Source organism: Vanellus vanellus (assembly GCF_965231255.1).
Source record: "Vanellus vanellus genome assembly, chromosome: 5".
In the NCBI taxonomy this organism is placed as follows: Eukaryota; Metazoa; Chordata; class Aves; order Charadriiformes; family Charadriidae; genus Vanellus; species Vanellus vanellus.
In genome coordinates, this window is record NC_138910.1 from 23,839,002 (window position 1) to 23,858,236 (window position 19,235).

The following is a 19,235-nucleotide window of genomic DNA, read 5'->3' on the forward strand; positions in this document are numbered from 1 at the left end:
GTGAAAATAGTTCAGAAGTTAAGTATTCTTTTTTAAGTTGGCCTGTGTGGGGAGTGGCTGTCATGGGCCTTGCTGTACCCATCCTTGGAGCACTCTATGCATCAGGGAGGTGTTATGCAGGTGACTGACACCTGCAAAGTGTGTGACAGGAGAAGTGACTGGGAGCAAGGTCAGGATTCGGAGGTGAGAGGCACTGCCTCTAAAGTGTGACTGGACTGCATGATCCTCTCTCTAGGAATTAAGCAGCTGCTGTGATTTGTGATTTATTGTCTTTGTTTCAACAAGATGAGTGCTGCTTGCAGTTTCTCTAGGAAATCTCCATAGCAGTAGCTGGGATGTTGACAATGGGGCATGGGGCAGTGGAGAAACCCACAGGTCCTTCCTTACTGTTCAGGGCTCCCAGCAAGCTCTTGGGATCCAAATGTGATGTTTTCTCACTGGAAAGCAAGGGGCCAGCCCAATGGGCAGGGCTGGAGCCAGTCCCTGCTTTAGAAACTTGCAGATGTTGAATGTCAGTTGTCTTAACTCCTCGTCATGTGCATTACATGGGACAGGGCACAGGAGAGACAAGTGTGCCAGATGCTGACCTGCACTTGGATTGTCACACCATGAAATACACTGACCTCTCCTCCATGTTCCAAACACCTAGAAAAGGTGATGGTGAAGACAAGCTTAGTCATCATCGTGGTGTTTATTGTTTAATTTACTGTAAATCAGCCACCAGGTCAGTGCCCACAGATGTCTTAGCTCTTTGCACTGAACAGTTACTACATCCAGTTAAGGTGCCTGCTGTACCCAGTTGTTTGTTAAGTACTGGTGAAACACTTGTCCAGGGCATGAGTGTTGCAAATGAAGTCTTGTGAGGTTTGAACAGTTGGAAACCTCCTACTTTGCCACATGTTGATTAGTTTATTTTAAAAGCTGAAGCTCAGTTCTTACCCCCCTTCATTTACGTCTGTGGATTGGAAAAGGAAACACGGTGAAGGCTGTCAGAGAAAGCCAGTGGCCAGTGCCCAAGCCATATTATTGGTTTTCATATCTCAATACCAGTAATTTGAGATTCTGGTGGCAAGTGAGTGGCCAGTATAACTTCTGGAGAAGAGACGTTATGAGTGCTATATCACTGACACCTATTTAGCAAATAACAGCTACTTTTGACAGTAACCAAAATGAATTTCAAGGGTTTAAGTTTGTTACTAGAAAATAAACTGAAATATCAATGGCTGTGCTGATATCAGTGTGTCTAAATAAGGATGGATGTGGAGAATGGTCACTGGTAAATCTTAACTATCCATTGCTTGATGTCCAGTAGCGATAAGGGAGGAGGTATGGAGTCCCACCGCCCGCCCCTCTGTTGCCTTGCAGCCTGTCTCCGAGAAGCTTGGACCTCCCCTGTGTTGTCCAGCAGGATTTGCCCTGTGGTGTGAACAGCATGAGGTTTTCTCAGGCAAGCTCTGCCAGCCCTGTTACCCCATAGAATAATCAAATGTGTCACGTCTTTGTAGAGTTCTTGTGCCATGGCAGTACTTTTGTGTTTGAGGCAATCTAGATCGCTTCTTCTTTTTTTTTTTTTAATCCTAATAATATATTTATTGAATAAATGTGTCTGAATGTTTGGTACCTGATCATCCTGTTACTTTCTGCCTGTTTTGTACTTAAGTTCTTTCCCTTTAGCATTTATTAGAACAGCTTCACTTTCCACAAAAGTGCTATGTTATTTATAAATTACCATTTTATTTGCAATATACCATATATGAAATGGGCCATAGATGATGGTTACATGGCTTGAGAATAGAGCCCTTAATTTTGATGTGTTTTATAAGCAATTGGCAATAAATGGCCTGATCCAGTGTCCTTTGACTTTAGTGGGAGTTTTCCGACAAGTGTATTGATGCAAGATCAGCCCGGCTGCCAGCGCAGCGTCAGCGGGCAGCACGCCTTTACATTCAGCGCAGTTGCGTGTCCCTATGCCAAGAACGAATTTTGCCGATTCAAATTTGCTCAGTTTGTCAACACACAGCTCCCATTGAACTTGGCGGGACGAGAATCATTCTTGGCATGGGGCCTCGGGCAGCCCGGGGAGCGCTGCCGGCACTGGCTGCGGCAGGAGCCGCGCACCAGCGAGAGGAGCAGCGCCCAGCCTTGGCTCCCCGCTTTGCGAGGCTCCCGTCTCCTGTGGCATGTGTTTGCTGCTGCTTGACTAGTGGGAAGAGTCGGTGATAAAAAGAGATTGTCTAGGTTAGTTTTCAAGGCGCCTTTTTTTTCTTTTTTTTTTTTTTTTGTAGCTGTCTGGATGATTAATGTGAATAGGAAAATACTGTTGACCCATTTAAATCATGTTAGACGACATCCATTGCTCATCTGCATAATGAAATACACACTGAACATTACAGCCTAAGTATAAGAGCCAGTGAACTACAAAAATAATATTTTACTCATTTAGATTATGAAGTAAAATATAGGACATTAGTACTAATCATAGTATTAAATTTTAAGCCATGCAAATTGTAATTGTCAGTGAAAAAGAACTATAAGTTGAAAAGGCTATTAGCATTCCAGCTTTAACAGTTAATTTGAGTAATCTTTTTTTTTTTTTGCTAGTGCGCAGCTTAGAAAAGTCTACATGCAAAACATTTAATACTAAGTGCAGGAGTGTTTGGTTTATATCATTATTTAATTTCAATCATTAAAGAAATGTTAGAAATATTAATTTGCAGTGTTAAAATGTATTAACATTTTATATTACAAAGAGTAAACTGTAATCTTTACTTGGATAAAATCAAACCTAAAAGGCAAATTACTGCTAACCAAGAGATGAAATAATTTTAAGCATTTATTTAAGTACCAAAGCAAAAACTGAAGCCTTTAAAAATATGGATTTTGTCAAATAGAAACATCATTTTCAGCATTTTAAACTAAATGCAAATTTTAAAGTACTGAATTTAGGCTGTCATGTTTCTATGGTTACCTACCTTTCCAGCAGTTTGGCGAGATGTGTAAATAGGCCTCCGAGTCACTTGTAATTATTTGTTTTTTGTTTGTTATAGTTGTAATTCTGTGTTCAGTTTGAATCTAATATAGTTCACACCACATGCTTTGGTTTATGTATATTTTAGTACATATGATTGACAGTGATTGAGCATTTCTTATGGAGTGCTTGTTTTTTTTGTCATAAGTGATGTATGTTGGTACTTCTGAAAATGTAAACAACTTCTTCCTGTATCACTGTTTGATAAACAAGGACTTTTATGATAAGAAAGAGGTCTTTGTAATGTTAAGCAAGGAGATAAGTGAAAGGTATTTAAAAAAAAAAAAAAATTAAACCAGCTCCCAAACATTGTACCATACTCTTCCAAATTCCATCCATAATCCTATCATTATAATTCATTCAGTGACCCAAATGTCACATATTTATGAATAAGCTTCCAAGTTACACATTAATAGCACATACTTATGAATAAGCTTCCAAGTTATGCATTAATAGCACATACTAATGACTGACAGGTTTAAAAATAAATGTTTTATTAAGGATGCTACAAGTTATCTGCAGCAAGCTCTTGATTGGAACATCTTCCTTGTGCAGATCATCTTCTTGAAAAAAACCCTAAGAGCTTATTTCCACCACAACCACTACAGTAGTTTCATAGAAACAGGTCTAAACAGTTACACCTCTGCTCATATATTTTGACGCCCAGGTTATAGGATGTAATTCCCCAACCTTGCACTCTTCACTCTAGCAAAGGAAACATACGTATTTTCTCAGTAAAGACTCACTGTCCTAATGTAACTTCTGTTTTCATGTGAAAACAGGCCAACATAAGTAATTAACAACATTTAATACAAGGCAAGAAACACTGCTAGCTGTCATTTTTCAAAATGAGTAGTATTGTAATTTTATTTAATAAAATAAGATATTCATTCCAATATTGCTAAAAGCATACACTTCTTTTTTAATTTTGAGATAGGACTGGCTTACGATTCAGAAATCATCTTGTATCCTTAAGAGATTCGTCTGCAGGTGTATTGCAAATAATTATTGCAATGGGTCTTATATATTGTGCAGGGAGAAGACTCCTGATTTTCTGTTCTCTTCTTGTATCTCAAGCTACACAGAAAATCCTGATACGATGTTCAGGAGCACTCCTAAGTTTTCTATGCAAAGATTGCTCTTATTTCAGCAGCGTTGCTCACCCAATGAAAGGGTTTCTGTGGGAAACATTATTTTTTTTGTGGTAATTCAGACATATTTTTTCCACTTCAGGTGGAAATTTAAGAGGTTAAAGTGGGATTTATTTTTAACATTTAGTACCGTATCAGGCGTGTATACAGGACATAAACATGCCAGTTGAAAAACAGTTGTTTCACAGAGCACCTGAAAAGATTTTATCCCAGTAGGATTCAATGAATGTAAAAGCTGTGGGTGGGTGCATATTAACAACAAGATTCAGTATTGTGCGTGTGTGTGAGGACTATTTGAATAGCTTATTATTTTAATCTGAAACAACTGCTATTTTTTAAACTGAGTTACTTGTTCCAACAGTTGTTACTTTCTTACAGAATCAAAATAATGAATACAATAACCAGTCTTTCAAGAGAAAGTAATTCCTCTGATCTTTTAAAAAAAACTAAAAACAGATAGAAAGTCATTGAAAGATGTATTTAAATACACAAACCTGAGAAGGTATGTTTCTCGTTCTAATTTATTCACTTTATGATAATTAATTTACTCAATATAGGAATGCAGTAACATAAGAGGAATGTTTCTCCTGCTAGTCACAGAAGTTGAAACTTGCCAGATGCTATGATCTGGAGCCTAAATTCCCCTGATATTAACTGTGTGTGAAACTCTTAATATTGCTTTGTCCAGCTTTTGTACCTAACTTGTTTCGTTTTGCTGTGATACTGCTTTAGGCAACATTTTCTTTTTATTTTCCACTTGTGTTATTCTGTTGGAGAGAGAAAATGTAGTAGAAGTAACACTAGGATGGAGGGCTCTATTGGAGAACTGCAATGCCCTGTTCCCAAAGTTAAGCCTCCGCAGCCCAGTCCCATTTTCTGTAATAGACAATTAATTTCCTTTGGTATATGAATGAATATAATTCCGATATAGCTAGATTGTACTCTGTATTTTTTAAATCCTATAATAAAATGGGAAAGTACTGTTTAATGATACCAGAATTTTACTCAGTCAGTGAGTTTATTTCTTATACTGGCTTGGTGTGACTTTGTGGATATCTCTCTCTCTCTCTCTCTCCAACTGCTCAGTGGGTCAAAGGGTTTTTTAAGGATATAAAATTAATTTTTCCTTTTCTTCTTGTTTGTTAAAGTTGCACTGTTGGTTGCTGCTGATAAAAGGTGGCATGGAGCCAGCTTCCTGAAGGAGCTATGGGGAGGGTCATGGCTTGTCATGACCTGGGCACCATGACTTGAATGTTGTTATTATTGGGATGAAGTACCCTTAGGCTGTCATCCTTCCTGTAAATAGAAGAGGTTCTGATTCTCTGTGGTTTCCCAGTTTACCAACTTGTAGAACAGCTATTTTGTTGGCCCCAAGTTTGACTGAATAATGAATTAGAAGAACAGCACTGTTCGAGAAGGCACTGATTCATCATTTTAATGTGCTGGTCTAGACTAAGGCATAATAAGTAAAGCCAAACAAGAATGTATTTCCATATAGTTTATAAATTTACACCCAATTAAAAAACTGATTTTTATTGGCATACGACAAACAAATTGCCTGGTTCTGCTCTCTGTGTAGTAAGGGCAAAACTGTAATTAGCAAGGAGCATAGCTGGTCCTGAGGGCCAAATTTGACTTTTTTCAGTGTCATGGCAGAGTCCCAGTGGGGTCGCAGAGGGGCTGACTCTGCTCCCTTGGAGGCGGTCGGCGTTTGGCCATTGGTTTGCTTTATTGCCTCTTGTGAGGGCAACGAGAACAGCAATTCTGTTAATGCCTTTATTAACTAAACAACTTCTGTCGTTAATTTCCAGATAATTTCAATAATTAAATGAAACAATGCCAATTAGAATATAACGTTTGCAAGATACTGGCCTGTGTTTCAGTTTATCAGGATACAGTCATAAGCATGCCGTTGTTGAGGTTTTCACCAATGTGTTGCTGTTACAACCGAAGTTGCATCTATCCTGATGAATATTTCATTTCCCCAATCATGCTATTAAAAACAGAGTGGCTTTACCCTTTCATTTCTGTTTTCTCTTTTCCAGTACCATCATGACAGCTGTGGCTGCGTCCTGTTTACAAATTGCTGCTAGTCGCATTTTCAGTAGTCCTTGTGGGTTTTGCTTTCCCCTAATATGGGCAATTAGGAGGAAATATTTCTCACGAGCATGGACTTGCTCTTCTCCTTGTAATGACATAGTCCTGCAATCCAGGAAACAGTGCTGCATGGTGTCCATGTCCACGATTTCCTGATGTGGGAAAAACGTGTGGAAAGCATCTGGAGAGGAGGAGACCCCCTTTACCAGCTTGTTTCCTGTAAGCGAAATTGGAAGACCTTGTCTGTGCAAATAGATTTCAAAATAGAGTCTGCCCTTTGACTGTCTCCATAATTACACAGCGCTCTCTGTATTTTATTTGGCTGCCAGAGCAGTTAACCCCTGGAAGTAAGGGGCTGATGATGGCGTGACCAGCACGGGTATGCAGACATGACCATGTGAATACACTCTTGTTTGGAGAAGCCTGTCGTTAAGACCTTGTTACAATATACTTTTACCAAATTTAAAAATTATTACGTGTTGGGTTATGTTGATTACGATATGTTATATCCTTAACGTACAGAAAAGGCGGAGATATTAGTTGCAAAAAAGGAAAAAAAGAAACAGAAAAAAAGTTCTTTCGTGGCTTTGATGTAATCAACATCTGTCAACAGAATGAATTTGCTTTTGTTTAATTTCAAGAGCTCTTGTTCTTCTACTTTGCCCAATCAGTTTCAACTTCTGCCTGAGGCATTTCCCTATGTTGTTCTTTTTTTTTTTTTCCTTTTTTTTTTTTTAATAGCAAATGCACAGGTTATTGCTTGTGAAATGTGAGCTGCTCTTCTGCTACACAGGTTACACAGAGCTGGAGAGAACCTTTAATCTTTCCCATCCTATTTTTGAAGCTTGGACGTACCTTTGCAACACAGGGATTATAAAGTCAGTGTTTTATTAGACAGTTAGAATTACAATTACAAGTAAAGATCTTTCAAACACCAACCATTATTTCATATTGAAAAATGGGAACATTTGGTAATTGACAGTAAAAAGCTATATATTCTTACCTAGCTGCGTTGGTTGGATTCCACATATTATTACCCATAGTGATTTTTAATACTCCACTTTAAACTTTATTCCTCTGAAATTTCAGCAAAATGAGTATTTGCATGTGAAGCAAAATTATGATATAATATTAAAATGACCTGAGAGGCCAGATTAAAGATCTCTAGTGTTTTACCCTCAAGAAAATCTCCACAGTCATTCTTTATTTCTGTTAAAAAAAAAAAAAGTTTAAATCATGTACTTTAAGAAGAGCATTTTGGACAATGCTTTTGATGTTGTTAATTGTTCATATAGATTAAGTAAGATTTACTTTATCAAGAGGAAGTTGATTTTATTTCCTAAATGGGTTGGATGATAATTCTTGTAATCTTAAATAATTTTGGTACTTACTTCCGTTGATACTATGACTAAATTATTTTAAAATATGTTAATTTTATTTCTTGGCTTGTTTAACATGTACCCTCGTATTTATTGTAGCTTAGAACTGTCATGAAGTTTATCCTTTGGTAACATTTTTGCTAATTACTTGGAAATTTGAAGTCTTTCATAAATAAATACCTAAAAAAATGGTTGTTAACAATCACATTTGATGAATCATGTAGATGAGCAGGTTTTTGCATGGCTACCCCACACCTCATTCATTGAAAACATAGCTGATAAATTGCTGTAACTGTTAAACAAGAAGCATTAGAAAAGGGCTTGTGTGAGAGTTCATTTCCAACATCTCCCTTTAAAAATACTTCTTGACCAGAGGAAAATCACATTTAAATGACTAAAATCAACTTAATTAAGGGTCATTAATAGAGATACACATAAAAAACTCTCTACTCTGTGAGTGAAATGGGAGCATTTCATTATATAGTGTAGCATGCATGAACAGATAACAATTAAAATAGACCTAGAGTAAAAGGCTAATAAATATAGGGCACATTGTGCTGCAAAATCAGTCACTTAAAATGCTCCCACCTATCATCATACTTGAATTCTGTATTCAGCCCCTTTGGCTGACTCGTTTAAAAGAAAATGTAATTTCCGCACAAGATAAATTCATCTGGTAATTCACAAAAGCTCACAGTGCATATTTATATTATTAATACAAATTAAGGTCTGGAAGGTATGCTGAGGAATCCAGCGGCTCCGGCAGGACATGTGTGCATACAGATTGCACGATGTGATCCACTGTCGAGTCAGAGGAGCAGTTGTCTGTAATTTTCTGTGCTCAGCACATCGGATCTGCTGATGCGATTCAGGAACACTGGTAATAATTCTCCTTATTGCAGCTGATATAGTAAATACGCTGTTATTCGTGGCAAGTGACGCAGCCGTGCTGTTGGGGGAGAGAAGAAACGCGTAAAGGGTCAACTTTGCATCCTGGCTGTGCTGGTGTTTTACCAGGCTGCCCGGCGTCAAACACTGGGCTCTGTCTCCGATGGCTGCAGTTTCCACTGGAAGCTGCACAAATCCCGCGTTTATGAACTATCTTACAGTAATTAATATATACAGAAGGCTTAACAAAAAGGATGTGCTTGAGCGCTGATGTTGCAAAAGTAAATAAGGCACTGAGAGGAGCTTTGATAGGTGTAAGGGGTGGGGAGGAGGGAATATCTGAGCCAGACTTGGAGAATACAGCCAGTTGTTCCTGTCTCCGGTGATTGATGATGTTGCTATATTGAATTAGCTGTGAATATGGGAGCTTAAAAAATAAAAGGAGCTGGGAGACATTAAGAAAGGCCTTCTTAAGGAAGGAAGTGTGTGGATGGAGTCCAGATTTTCATTATAAAACAGTAACTTCATTATATTTTAATGCCATTTTATTTCATTTTATTTTTACTTTGTAGGAGAATGTTTTCTGCTATGATTTTTTATATTTCAAATAAAGGTTTAGTTGTCCTGTGTTTGTAATTCTTGTGATGTATTTTAGGAGTCATATTATACTATGGTGATATTTATTTGGTTGTTGCATTTCACCTGCTCAAGTAGTAGATAGTTTTGTATGCATCTGGTTTATAATGAGTAGTTAGTAGAATAACAACAGACTAGAGTATCTTATTATCCTGTTATCTTGTGACAATGCTTACAGTGTATCTTTGGGAGAATAGAAGTAAAAATTTTATTCCAAATAAAAAGGTATACCTTCTGAATGTGGGATAGTCAGTAGGCATGCACCCATGAATATAAACTGGTTGGTTTAATGTATTTAAAAGTGTGTATTTGGGACATTTGGAATTTTATTGTCAAATAATTGACAAGCACACTTGCACCTTTTCTTCCCCAATTCAACTTTTACACAGTAGACTCGGTGCCTGGGCAGCACGCCATGCGTTAAGGAGAGCATTGTAAACGCACGTTCACATATTGATGTCCACGTGGACTTTAGCTGACTACATCAGTGAGTGTGGGTTTTTAATCTGTTTATAATACTTTCAGCTGCGGTAAGAGCAAGGTACTTCAACTGCACTCTGTGAAAGAGCTACCTTAGCTTATGCTGGCAGATTCATTGCTACTTCTGATATGGCCCAAAAGTTGCTGCCTCAGCAAATTCTGTGCTTTCAGCTTCCAGAAACCGGTGTGAACCAACCAGTGAGTTTGTAGGATGCTTTGGGCTCTTTGGATGTACTTCTACCTTGTGCAGGTTAGACGGCCCAGATTTATTTTTTTTTAATTGGACAATGATTTTTTTCTTGTGAAGAAAACCCTAGGAAAGCAGTAGATTATGAGGTTTTTGATTAAATAATTAAAACACCACCAAACCAATCCGCCCTCTTTTAACTGGGCAGCTCCACTTCCATGGAGACACTCGAAACAGGCAACTTCCATTGGGGTACCTAGGCTATACTGAGAGCTTGGTCTGAGCCTCACTCTCCAACTCTGCCTTATTACTTATAAACAATGTTTTAAAATGGTAAAAATTTGCTTGCATTGTGTGAAAGTCTGTACAACTTTTCAGGTCTTACCCAAATTCAGATGTTGGTAACTAAACATAGCACTGATCAGTGTGCAAAGCGGCAGTCAGGAACATTTCTACAGCAAACCCCATGCAACTCTTTCATTCATTCTGGGTTTTTGGGCTCCAAAAAAGGTGCATAACTCCAATCTCCTGCATATCATGGAGTGCTGTAAAAGCTAAGTGTGCATGTGGAAGGATAATTTCTGCATCTGGACATGATAAATGCATCCAAAGGAAAGGAAAGGTACAATAAGATAAAACCATACAAGATATGGAAGAAAATATTCTTCTTCAGAAAAAGTCATTTTTACATAATTGCAAAACATGCAGTAGATCAATTTCTTTATTTCTGTGATATAAAAATGTTTAGTTAGGTCTGTTTAAACAAAAACACTTTGTTTTTACTAAAGAGTAATTATTCGTGTGTTACTTGCCACAGAAGATTGCTCTTGTGTTTGTATACGTGACATTTTTCAGAAGCAGATTAACTATTGTGTGAAACTTATGTTTCAAAAAACCCTCTCTTTGGATTGTAGAATATTTGAGTGATGGAAATGTGCACTAAGTGTAATTGTAGTTTAATTGGTCAATGTCAATAATCCTTTTGAATTGAGTATATTTTACAGTTTAGATGCCAGCATGGTCTTTTGTGATGCATTATTTTGGTTTTGATGTCTCTGACAACTTTTGGGCCTCAATGCCCTTTTTTTCTTTTTTCTTTTTTTGAGGACTGCAAAATATGTCATTGCCCAACCACTAAGCTTGGGCAATGAGTACTCTAATGAACTTTTGTCCCAAATTCCCGTGTGAATTAAATGGAAATCAGATTTGAATATTCCAAGTCAGTTACAAATTTTAATCCTTTCAATTGCTTTGGCCAAGATGAAAAATAAGAAAGTTTGTTTTGTTGCCCTTCTAGACAGGACAAATTGAATCCCATTCCTTGTGTCTTGGCGCAAATGAAAAGAGCAACGTTAACTTGGTTATGCTCAAATCTGTGGCCAATTCTGCAAAAATACAGGTGAAAATGTTGTCTTAGATCAACATTAAATCGCTTTTTTCCTCCTCTTTTCTTGCTATTGTCCCTTATTCAGCATTTCCCCAAGCCTTGAACAGTGCAGCTTCTAGCCGTGCAAATCGCTACAAGCAGGGGCCGGTTGGAGCGTCACTGCTGGCTGTAAGCTTTGGGGAATCTACCCATGCTACTTTTCAATGCATCAAATGAAAACATCTGGTATTTTATAAAGCTTCCAAGTATTGTCTGGGGAGGCTTTTTGTTCTCATTGCTTCTCAGTGTTCATGCTCTTTCTTTAACAGTGTAAGATTTGAACTATCCTTGGCTACTACACGAGTTCTGTTGTTTGTTTTACATGATGCCCTTCTTTTTGCATACTTTCCATTTTGTAATGTGGTAGTAGAAAAAAACTGTTAACCATTTTTAACTTATCTGTTAACAGGTTCTGTGACTGGCTACCACATAATCTTTTCTTTGTGCAATCGTATCTACCTGCACAGGCAGTCAAGCAATCAACAGCGAAGATGCATCTTTTTTCAGGGACAAAGAAATACTGCTTATAGTATAGTCTGGCCAGCCGTGGTTTCTCCAGCTCACCCAGTTCCTAAGGTACTGCAATTTCTATTATCTAATCTGTTCTTCAGTCAATATAGAGTTCGACTGCAGGCGTGATCAAGTGTATTCGTTGTCTGACAGCTGGGGGTTTGGATGACTGTCCTGTTGCTTGGTCTGGTATTTGAAATAGGAGCACTGGTGAGAGAAGTTTTCCACTGCCTGCCATGTTAAACACAGTGGCATATCTAGTTATTAGGGATTTTAAACCTGGGGCTTGTTTAGTTATGGTAGTATAAACGTGGAATATTATAATCATCTGTCAACACTTCACACTTCTGGGTCCAGATTCTCTTTTTGGACAATTATAGACAGTCCTACCAAAAGTCAGTAGAATCATTCATGATCATCTGAGTCCTTTTCTGTATAAATCTCTAGCAGGCTGATTATAAAAATGTTTATATTTTGCTGAAGGTTTTGTTAATTGGTTATGTCGGATTTAGGAAGAGAACATACAATACCTGCTGGTAGCTGCCCCACAGCCCCACTACAAGTTCTAAACTCATCTTTACTGTGCCTGAGTATTTTTTTTCTTGCAACACATACTTTTATTTTTATTTACTTTAGAGCCAAAAGGAACTTTTTCATGCGATTTTAACATGTGCTCCACTTCTGATTTCCTTTTTTTTTTTCTTTTCTCTTTTTTTTTTCTGTTTAATTACAGGGTACAGATTAACTGTTTCACATCTTTCCTTTAGCCAAAAGAAAACCAAAGTACCCTTAGTCAACAGTGCTTTTCAGGATGTGTATTAGAACTTTTTTAATTTTTGATTTCCATTTTATTTTAGAATTCTTATGCAAATTCAAAATATAGAGCGTTTCCATGAGCCAGAAATACTAAAAAGTTGTGAGATAGAAAAGCAGGTAAGGATGCTGGGTATAGGACTCTTACACCTAAAAGGCTGTGGAAGCTCTGTGTGCAGGGAGAACATAGGGTTACATGCTTTATATATTTTCAAAGGTTTAAAAGTTGTAGAACTTACAAACTCTTTTTCCTGTATTTAGGTGCTTCTTTTAGGATAAAGAAGGAGAAATATATTGTCATACTGAAGAGATGTCTTCACAGATCGGAGTTCTCAGGCTGTCTGAAAATCAGTCCAATTCTTTAACTGAAAACTTGAGGGCAAAGTTATTACTTTAGACAGAATATGCCAGAAATCACATTGAAATAACATGGGGTTTTTTGAGATGCTGGTGTGAAACCGTATGCATAGACATTTGTGTGTACGCTGCTTTAGGCTTCTCCCTTAACAGATCTTACAGGTCATCAGGGTCAGGTCTCAGCAGTTACTAGATAAGTGCCCTCCAAGGGGAAAGTGAAGGTGCTGCTGGGTATGGAGTTGCTAATCCAGCAAATGGTGGTTTTATTTTCTAAATTAATTCTCAAAGCACTGCAATAGGATGTTGTTAGGGTTAATATGCCATTAATTTGAATGAAACATAAATCTGAAATTCTGTTGACGTAAGTCCACTGAAGATATTTTCACTTTTTATCAGAGTAGAAATCAAATACCCACAGGAGTAACAGTTGTGTTCTTATTTAGCGTCCTGCTAGTGCTAATTGGTTGCCCCACTCTTCTTTACTCCTACACCCTGCTGTTGTATGGCCTTGCTGTGTACAGCCCAAGTGCCCACTTTGTTTTCTGCCTGCCGACTTGATTCTGTATTTTGTGAAGTCAGTGCAAAATGCGCCCTGTGGCTGGCGTGGCAGAGAATCAGCCCGGCTGTGGTGGGCGAAGGGACTCTTCCCCAGCTAGTGAAACAGCCCAGGACCTTCGCAGAGAACGTGCATTTCCTGCTCTGTGCAAGATGTTACACGTGTCATGAAATTGGTGTGGATTGTAAAAAATCAGAAATGAAATGTCACCTCTATACGAGGGCTGAGAACTTTATGTGTGGAAAAAATGAGGTTTGTTACAATTGCCTTGACACAGCAAATTGGGTTACCCTTGCATAGTGTTGTAGGTGGACAAATTCGGGGACGGCATATGAACTAGATTAATCAGTAAAACCCTCTAAATTAAAATAAATTGAATCCTAAGGTTCTTAGTCAAAAAGCAATCTCATGGAAGTTAACAGGAGTTTTGTTTGAATGAGAAACTAAAGATTTGATCGGTTTTATTTTTGAGCCTAATTCTATATGTTTCTCCCGTCAGTTCCAGCGTTTAGATGCCTTTTGTAGAAAATGTGCCTCTTTGCAAAAGAAAAGTAAGAGTTTTTAAGTCTCTTTCTCAGTTTCAACACTTGCAACTGTCTGTGCTGGGAGTCAGCTGCAGTATCTGGGTTTTCAGCACTGGAAGGCTAACAGACTGTGTAAGTCAGTAGTAACAGGCAATGTTAAGTTCAAAAGGGCAGTGGAAGAAATACTGAGGCAGCCTTGAGGGTTTGCCCTGATGGCTTAGGAAGGTCGATACTACGACAGAAAGGGCAAGCTGCCATGAAGCAGGAGGCAGTATCTGAGAAAATGATCCCATTGTCATGCTCAGTTTTCTGATCTTCATTTTCAATCCTTTTTCTCCAAGCATATAAAGAAGCCAGACTATGTGACGACAGGCATTGTACCAGACTGGGGAGACGACATAGAAATTAAGAACGAAGATCAGATTCAAGGGCTTCGTCAAGCTTGTCAATTGGCCCGTCACGTCCTGCTTCTGGCTGGAAAGGGCTTAAAGGTAACTATTACAGAAGTCACGTAACAGCTTGGATGTCTTTTATGCTTTAACATACTTGGGGTTTGTTTCTACTTTTTTTAACTTTCTCTTAATGGGCATCCAACTTGAAGTTAGATCCTGCGTAAAGAAGGATTTATTAACTTTTTTTTCAGTCCATGATATGCCTGTTCAATTATTTCCCCATTTTGGACCTATGTAGTACTTAGAGTGAGTTGCTGGCTCAGGTGTAGTATCTCTCTGTCAGTAATCTCCCTCTGTTCGGACCGTGCCAAATCACATGAGTTTCTCATAAGGCCCACGCTACATTTTTTCCTTTCATTTCATGGCCCATCTTCCTCATACGTTGTGCTTTCTGGCTCTGCATGTGTGCAAGTCCAAAGGGTTGGGCTGCCTCCTCCGTTTCTGTCCATCCTTCAGCCCCTCACTGTCCCGCGGGGTCCAGCATGACTCGTAGAGCTGCTGTTGGAAAAAAAAAGCTGCCAAATTCCACATAATTTTCCAGAGTGCATTGATAATAAAGCCTCATGGTTTCCAGTAATGTTTCTACAGTATGCTTTTTGGGATACCTCCCAAGTTAAAATGTACTGGGAGGAGCCTACTACCGGGTTTTGCAGATGAAGGAGTGCTTTTTTAGACTTGCCTTGGTATTTTATGTAATAGCATACTGGATAGGGCAAAATGGGTTGAGTAGCTATGAGATGCAGAGATAGATGGGGACTGTAGGTCAATGCCATTGACTTAAAAGAGGAAAAAATTATCAGTTTACTGTGCATTTTTCTTTCAGCTATCATCACACTTTCCCAGAGGTTTAATTCTGAAGCTGGGGTGGCTAATAGCAAAACTGACCGAAGCTTTAACCTTACATAGGCTCGCGCATGTTTAACTTCTTTATGTTATTTCCCAGTACAGTAAAACTTACCTATGTAAAGTTAAGGGCATATACATTTTTTCTGAAGTGGGTTTTGCTTGAGAGGAGTTTTTCACTAGTACTCTGGTTGTTGTCATGTGTAAAATACATAAGTATACAGCACGGTGTAGCTTATGATGCAGTTCATAGTATATGCCAAATCATACAGAACAGCAAAATACTACATACATGTAATGAACGTTTTGGAGCAAGAAGGTGTATAAGGTAAGAATTCCGTGACCGGGAGCTGTAGACTGGGAGGGAGGTGGCATTTGGAGTTGCGGTGACGAGACCGCTGCCCAGGTCAGCCACAGGCAGGTGGTGAGCTCCATTTTACACCAGTAAGTGTTTGGCCAAGACTCCCCTGATGGGGAGGATGCTCCAAAACCCTCCCTTTTCGAGAGGGAGTGTCTTCTGCTTTCCAGCCTGATGCTGCACGTGGTCAGTTGATACTTGTTTGTTCTTGTGCCAACACCGCTCTTTAATTTAAATAGCTTCCTGCCTTTCCCCGAGTCTGTCCCCTTCACACAGTAATAGACCTATTACAGCTTTCAGTGTGCCAGACTAAACAAACTGAGCTCTTTTAGGCTATTCTCATAAGGTATACTTGGCATTCCTGTTTTATCTGAAGAGCCCCATCCCTCCACCTGTTCCTGTTGTCTTGCTGAACCCGCCTTGCACACAGCCCTCCAAACCAGCTCTCGCCTGTCCTTTAGCTAATGGCAGTAACATCCCCCTGTATAACAAAGGTGCCTTATAATGCATGGATGCAGAGAGACAAAGTTTGGGCTGAGTATGGTTTTGATATTACCATTTACTGCCTGTAGGACTTTATCATGCAATATGGTATTATGTGTGATAGAATTTCCTGGGTTTGAGTTAAAGATTTGGAAATAAAGCAGCAAATTCTATGACACTTAAATATTTTGTTGGATATCATCAGATTGTCCCATCCCAAATAAGGGATGAGGTGCACAGCAGGTGCCTCCCCAACCTTGCCCAGCTAGCAAAAGCTCCTTGAAAAGTAAAGCAGATACTGTTCAAAGCAGAACTTTTCGCAGTGTGTAAGCATGCCACGCAGAGCGCACAGATCTGTCTGCCAAGTGTCCAAAAGCCATATATTGAATTCCTTGAGCAGAGCAGCGGCAGACAGCACCCAGTCTGGTACACAGCTGCTCAGTTTGTCTAGGGGCTGAAGATGATAGATGGGTAAGTGAAGGCAGGAGCAACAAACCTGTATTTATCCAGAACCGATGGCTGCAGTATCCAATACAGACAGTGCACTGGGGCTGTGGCTGCCGTCCCAGCGCAGAGGCTGCAACAGCTACTGCAGAGCAGGGGGTTTGCACAGTAACCCCAAATCCTGATCTCGAGTGGGTTCATCGCTCCTCATCTGCCCAACCACGTTTTCATGCTGAACAAGATGCAAGCTGAGCAAATAGACCTGGTTTTATCCTCAGCACAGGACACAAGTGCACTCTGCTGTATTCACTGTGCGTGATGACTGAATATTTCAATATATGGATAAGCATGCCTCCTGCACCACAGCCTACCTATATTCCACGTGTTACTAAAAAGTCCTCCAAAATCACAGCCACTGCAGTGTATGTGTACGAAGTATGATTTTCAAAGGCTCAAAACTCATTCAAATCAAAATCAATTTTCAGAGGTACCCTCAAAGGCACTTCTTCTCAATGAGGAAGGTTTCCCTACCAAATTTCGAATTTCAGCTCTAACCATTCCTGAGACAGAGTCGATCCAAAATAAAAGCGAGCAGAATGTTATTTTAACCATGTGCGTTTTCCACTCCATAGATACTCAGAAAATGGCTGAGTGATTTATGTGAGGGTTTTTTTAATATGTAAAATCGTGAGAAAAGGATGAATCTAGAAAACGTCAAGCATAAAAATGAAGATCTCTAAAAATGATGGATAAGCGGTTGTAGATTCACTGTGATCATCCAGGCTATGGCAACTTTAAGTAAAATATCTTCAAGATATGAAGCCAAATATTTAAATGTTTTATAAAATTAAATACTTGGAAAACAGATTAATAAAATGCACAAGTACATTATGAGAAGTGCACTGGGCTGTTACAAGAATTAAGATCCTTTCTTTTAAAAACAAAAAGGGACAGTAATGTTGTGTTTTAAAGGATTGAAAGCATTGAAACCAGACATTTCTATAGCAGCTACTGAAACAAGATGCCATGGAAAATTGGTGTCTTTGAGAAAGAAAATGTGGAAAAAAGAACGGAAAGGAAGTAGACAGTATTTTAGGTTTTCTAGGAACCTTTGAGTGCTCATTCCTACTGCACGCTTTAGTTAAAACCTTTTTCTCTTTTAAACGGTCCAATATATCAACAAAGTATATCAGACAGTTTAGTGTTTTGTATCAAAGCAGCGTATTTGAAACATCCGAGATTTCATTGAAACGCTTGGCTGCAATCACATTCAGTAAATATGAGAAACTATCTTTGCTTTTTTAACAGGATGTTATGTTTGATATTTTAGGTTGGCATGACAACTGAAGAAATAGATTCCATTGTTCATCATGAAATAATCAGACAGAATGCCTATCCGTCACCTCTGGGCTATGGAGGTTTTCCAAAATCTGTTTGTACTTCTGTAAACAACGTGGTATGTCATGGTATTCCTGACAGGTATTTCCCCAATAATATACATTTTACCACCAGGAATGAAAATGTTAAACTGAAATTAATAAATTGTGTTTAATATTGAACATACTTCAGCTTAACTAAATGTCATGTGTAATCATATTGCAGATGCATATCACGTTACCACACAATGCTGATAGATGTTATAGAAATGTATGTGAAATAGAAAAAAAAATATTATCCTGTTTATCCAGACACTTCAGAAAAAATAGTATAATGCCTTTAGAGTTTAGCATGTGGAAAAAAAAAAAACAGTACAGTCTGATTTTTTTTTTCCTCCAGCAAAATAAGTATAGGGTAAGGAATAATATATTTGAATTTATGGTGGGTTTTTTTTTATTTGCAATACATTCAGCTATTCACAAAGTAAAATATGAACCCTAGTGAGAGAAAAAGAATAAATATAATGGTAGATTTTTCAGGTGTTGATATGTTTTTTCTGGTAGTTGTTTCTCATTATTTTATATTCAGCTACACTTGTTCTTTAAGTAGTGAGAACTGAACATTAAAAATGGTTATTCTGTTTGCCCCTGCCTTCCTCCATCACAAAGTATCTACCCCCTGATTTTTTATGTATGTGTCATTAGGTGTTTATTCTTATATTCCCTTTGTTGGGAACTGTCTGTCACCATTTTTTTTTTTTTTCTGTTTATGTTTCAGTCGACCTCTTCAGGATGGAGATATTATCAACATTGATGTCACGGTGAGTAATTCATATAAAAAATAGTCTTTGATCAACTTTAGAATCACTAGTAGCAACAGGAAGAATAGTGGATTGGAGATGGGGGATGCACAGATGGATGTGCTGTTTACTTCTGAGCCAAGGCACAAGCAGCTGGTTTCCTTTTTTGTTTTTAACTGTGTGTTTATTCCAGCTAGACCCAGGCCTGACTTGAATTTAGGACTGGAATCAGATGCACTGAGATCAATGTTGGCCTAAGTGAAATGTCAACCCAATCCTGCTATGTGTCATGTTTTTGAGAAGGTGTAATTGTTATTGATCCACTGTGTAGTTAATGCAGAGCACCACAGTACTGGGCAGCAGCTGAAGATAGATATGTATGAGATGAGCTAACACGAAGAAAGCCAGCATTTTTCCTTCACTCTGCCAAGATTGATCTTCCTCTTC

At 38.5% G+C, this 19,235-nt stretch overlaps 1 protein-coding gene across 1 annotated transcript in view; it reads left to right on the forward strand.

Annotated features, from left to right (window-relative positions):
- Positions 1-19,235, forward strand: part of METAP1D (methionyl aminopeptidase type 1D, mitochondrial) — a gene marked incomplete at its 5' end in the record, with an annotated part of 52,001 nt that overhangs the window by 18,494 nt on the left and 14,272 nt on the right. The window contains 4 exons of the mRNA XM_082483396.1: positions 11,682-11,848; positions 14,374-14,523; positions 17,943-18,091; positions 18,767-18,809. Of these exons, the coding sequence (XP_082339522.1) occupies positions 11,682-11,848; positions 14,374-14,523; positions 17,943-18,091; positions 18,767-18,809 (509 nt within the window). The remainder of the gene's footprint in view (positions 1-11,681; positions 11,849-14,373; positions 14,524-17,942; positions 18,092-18,766; positions 18,810-19,235) is intronic.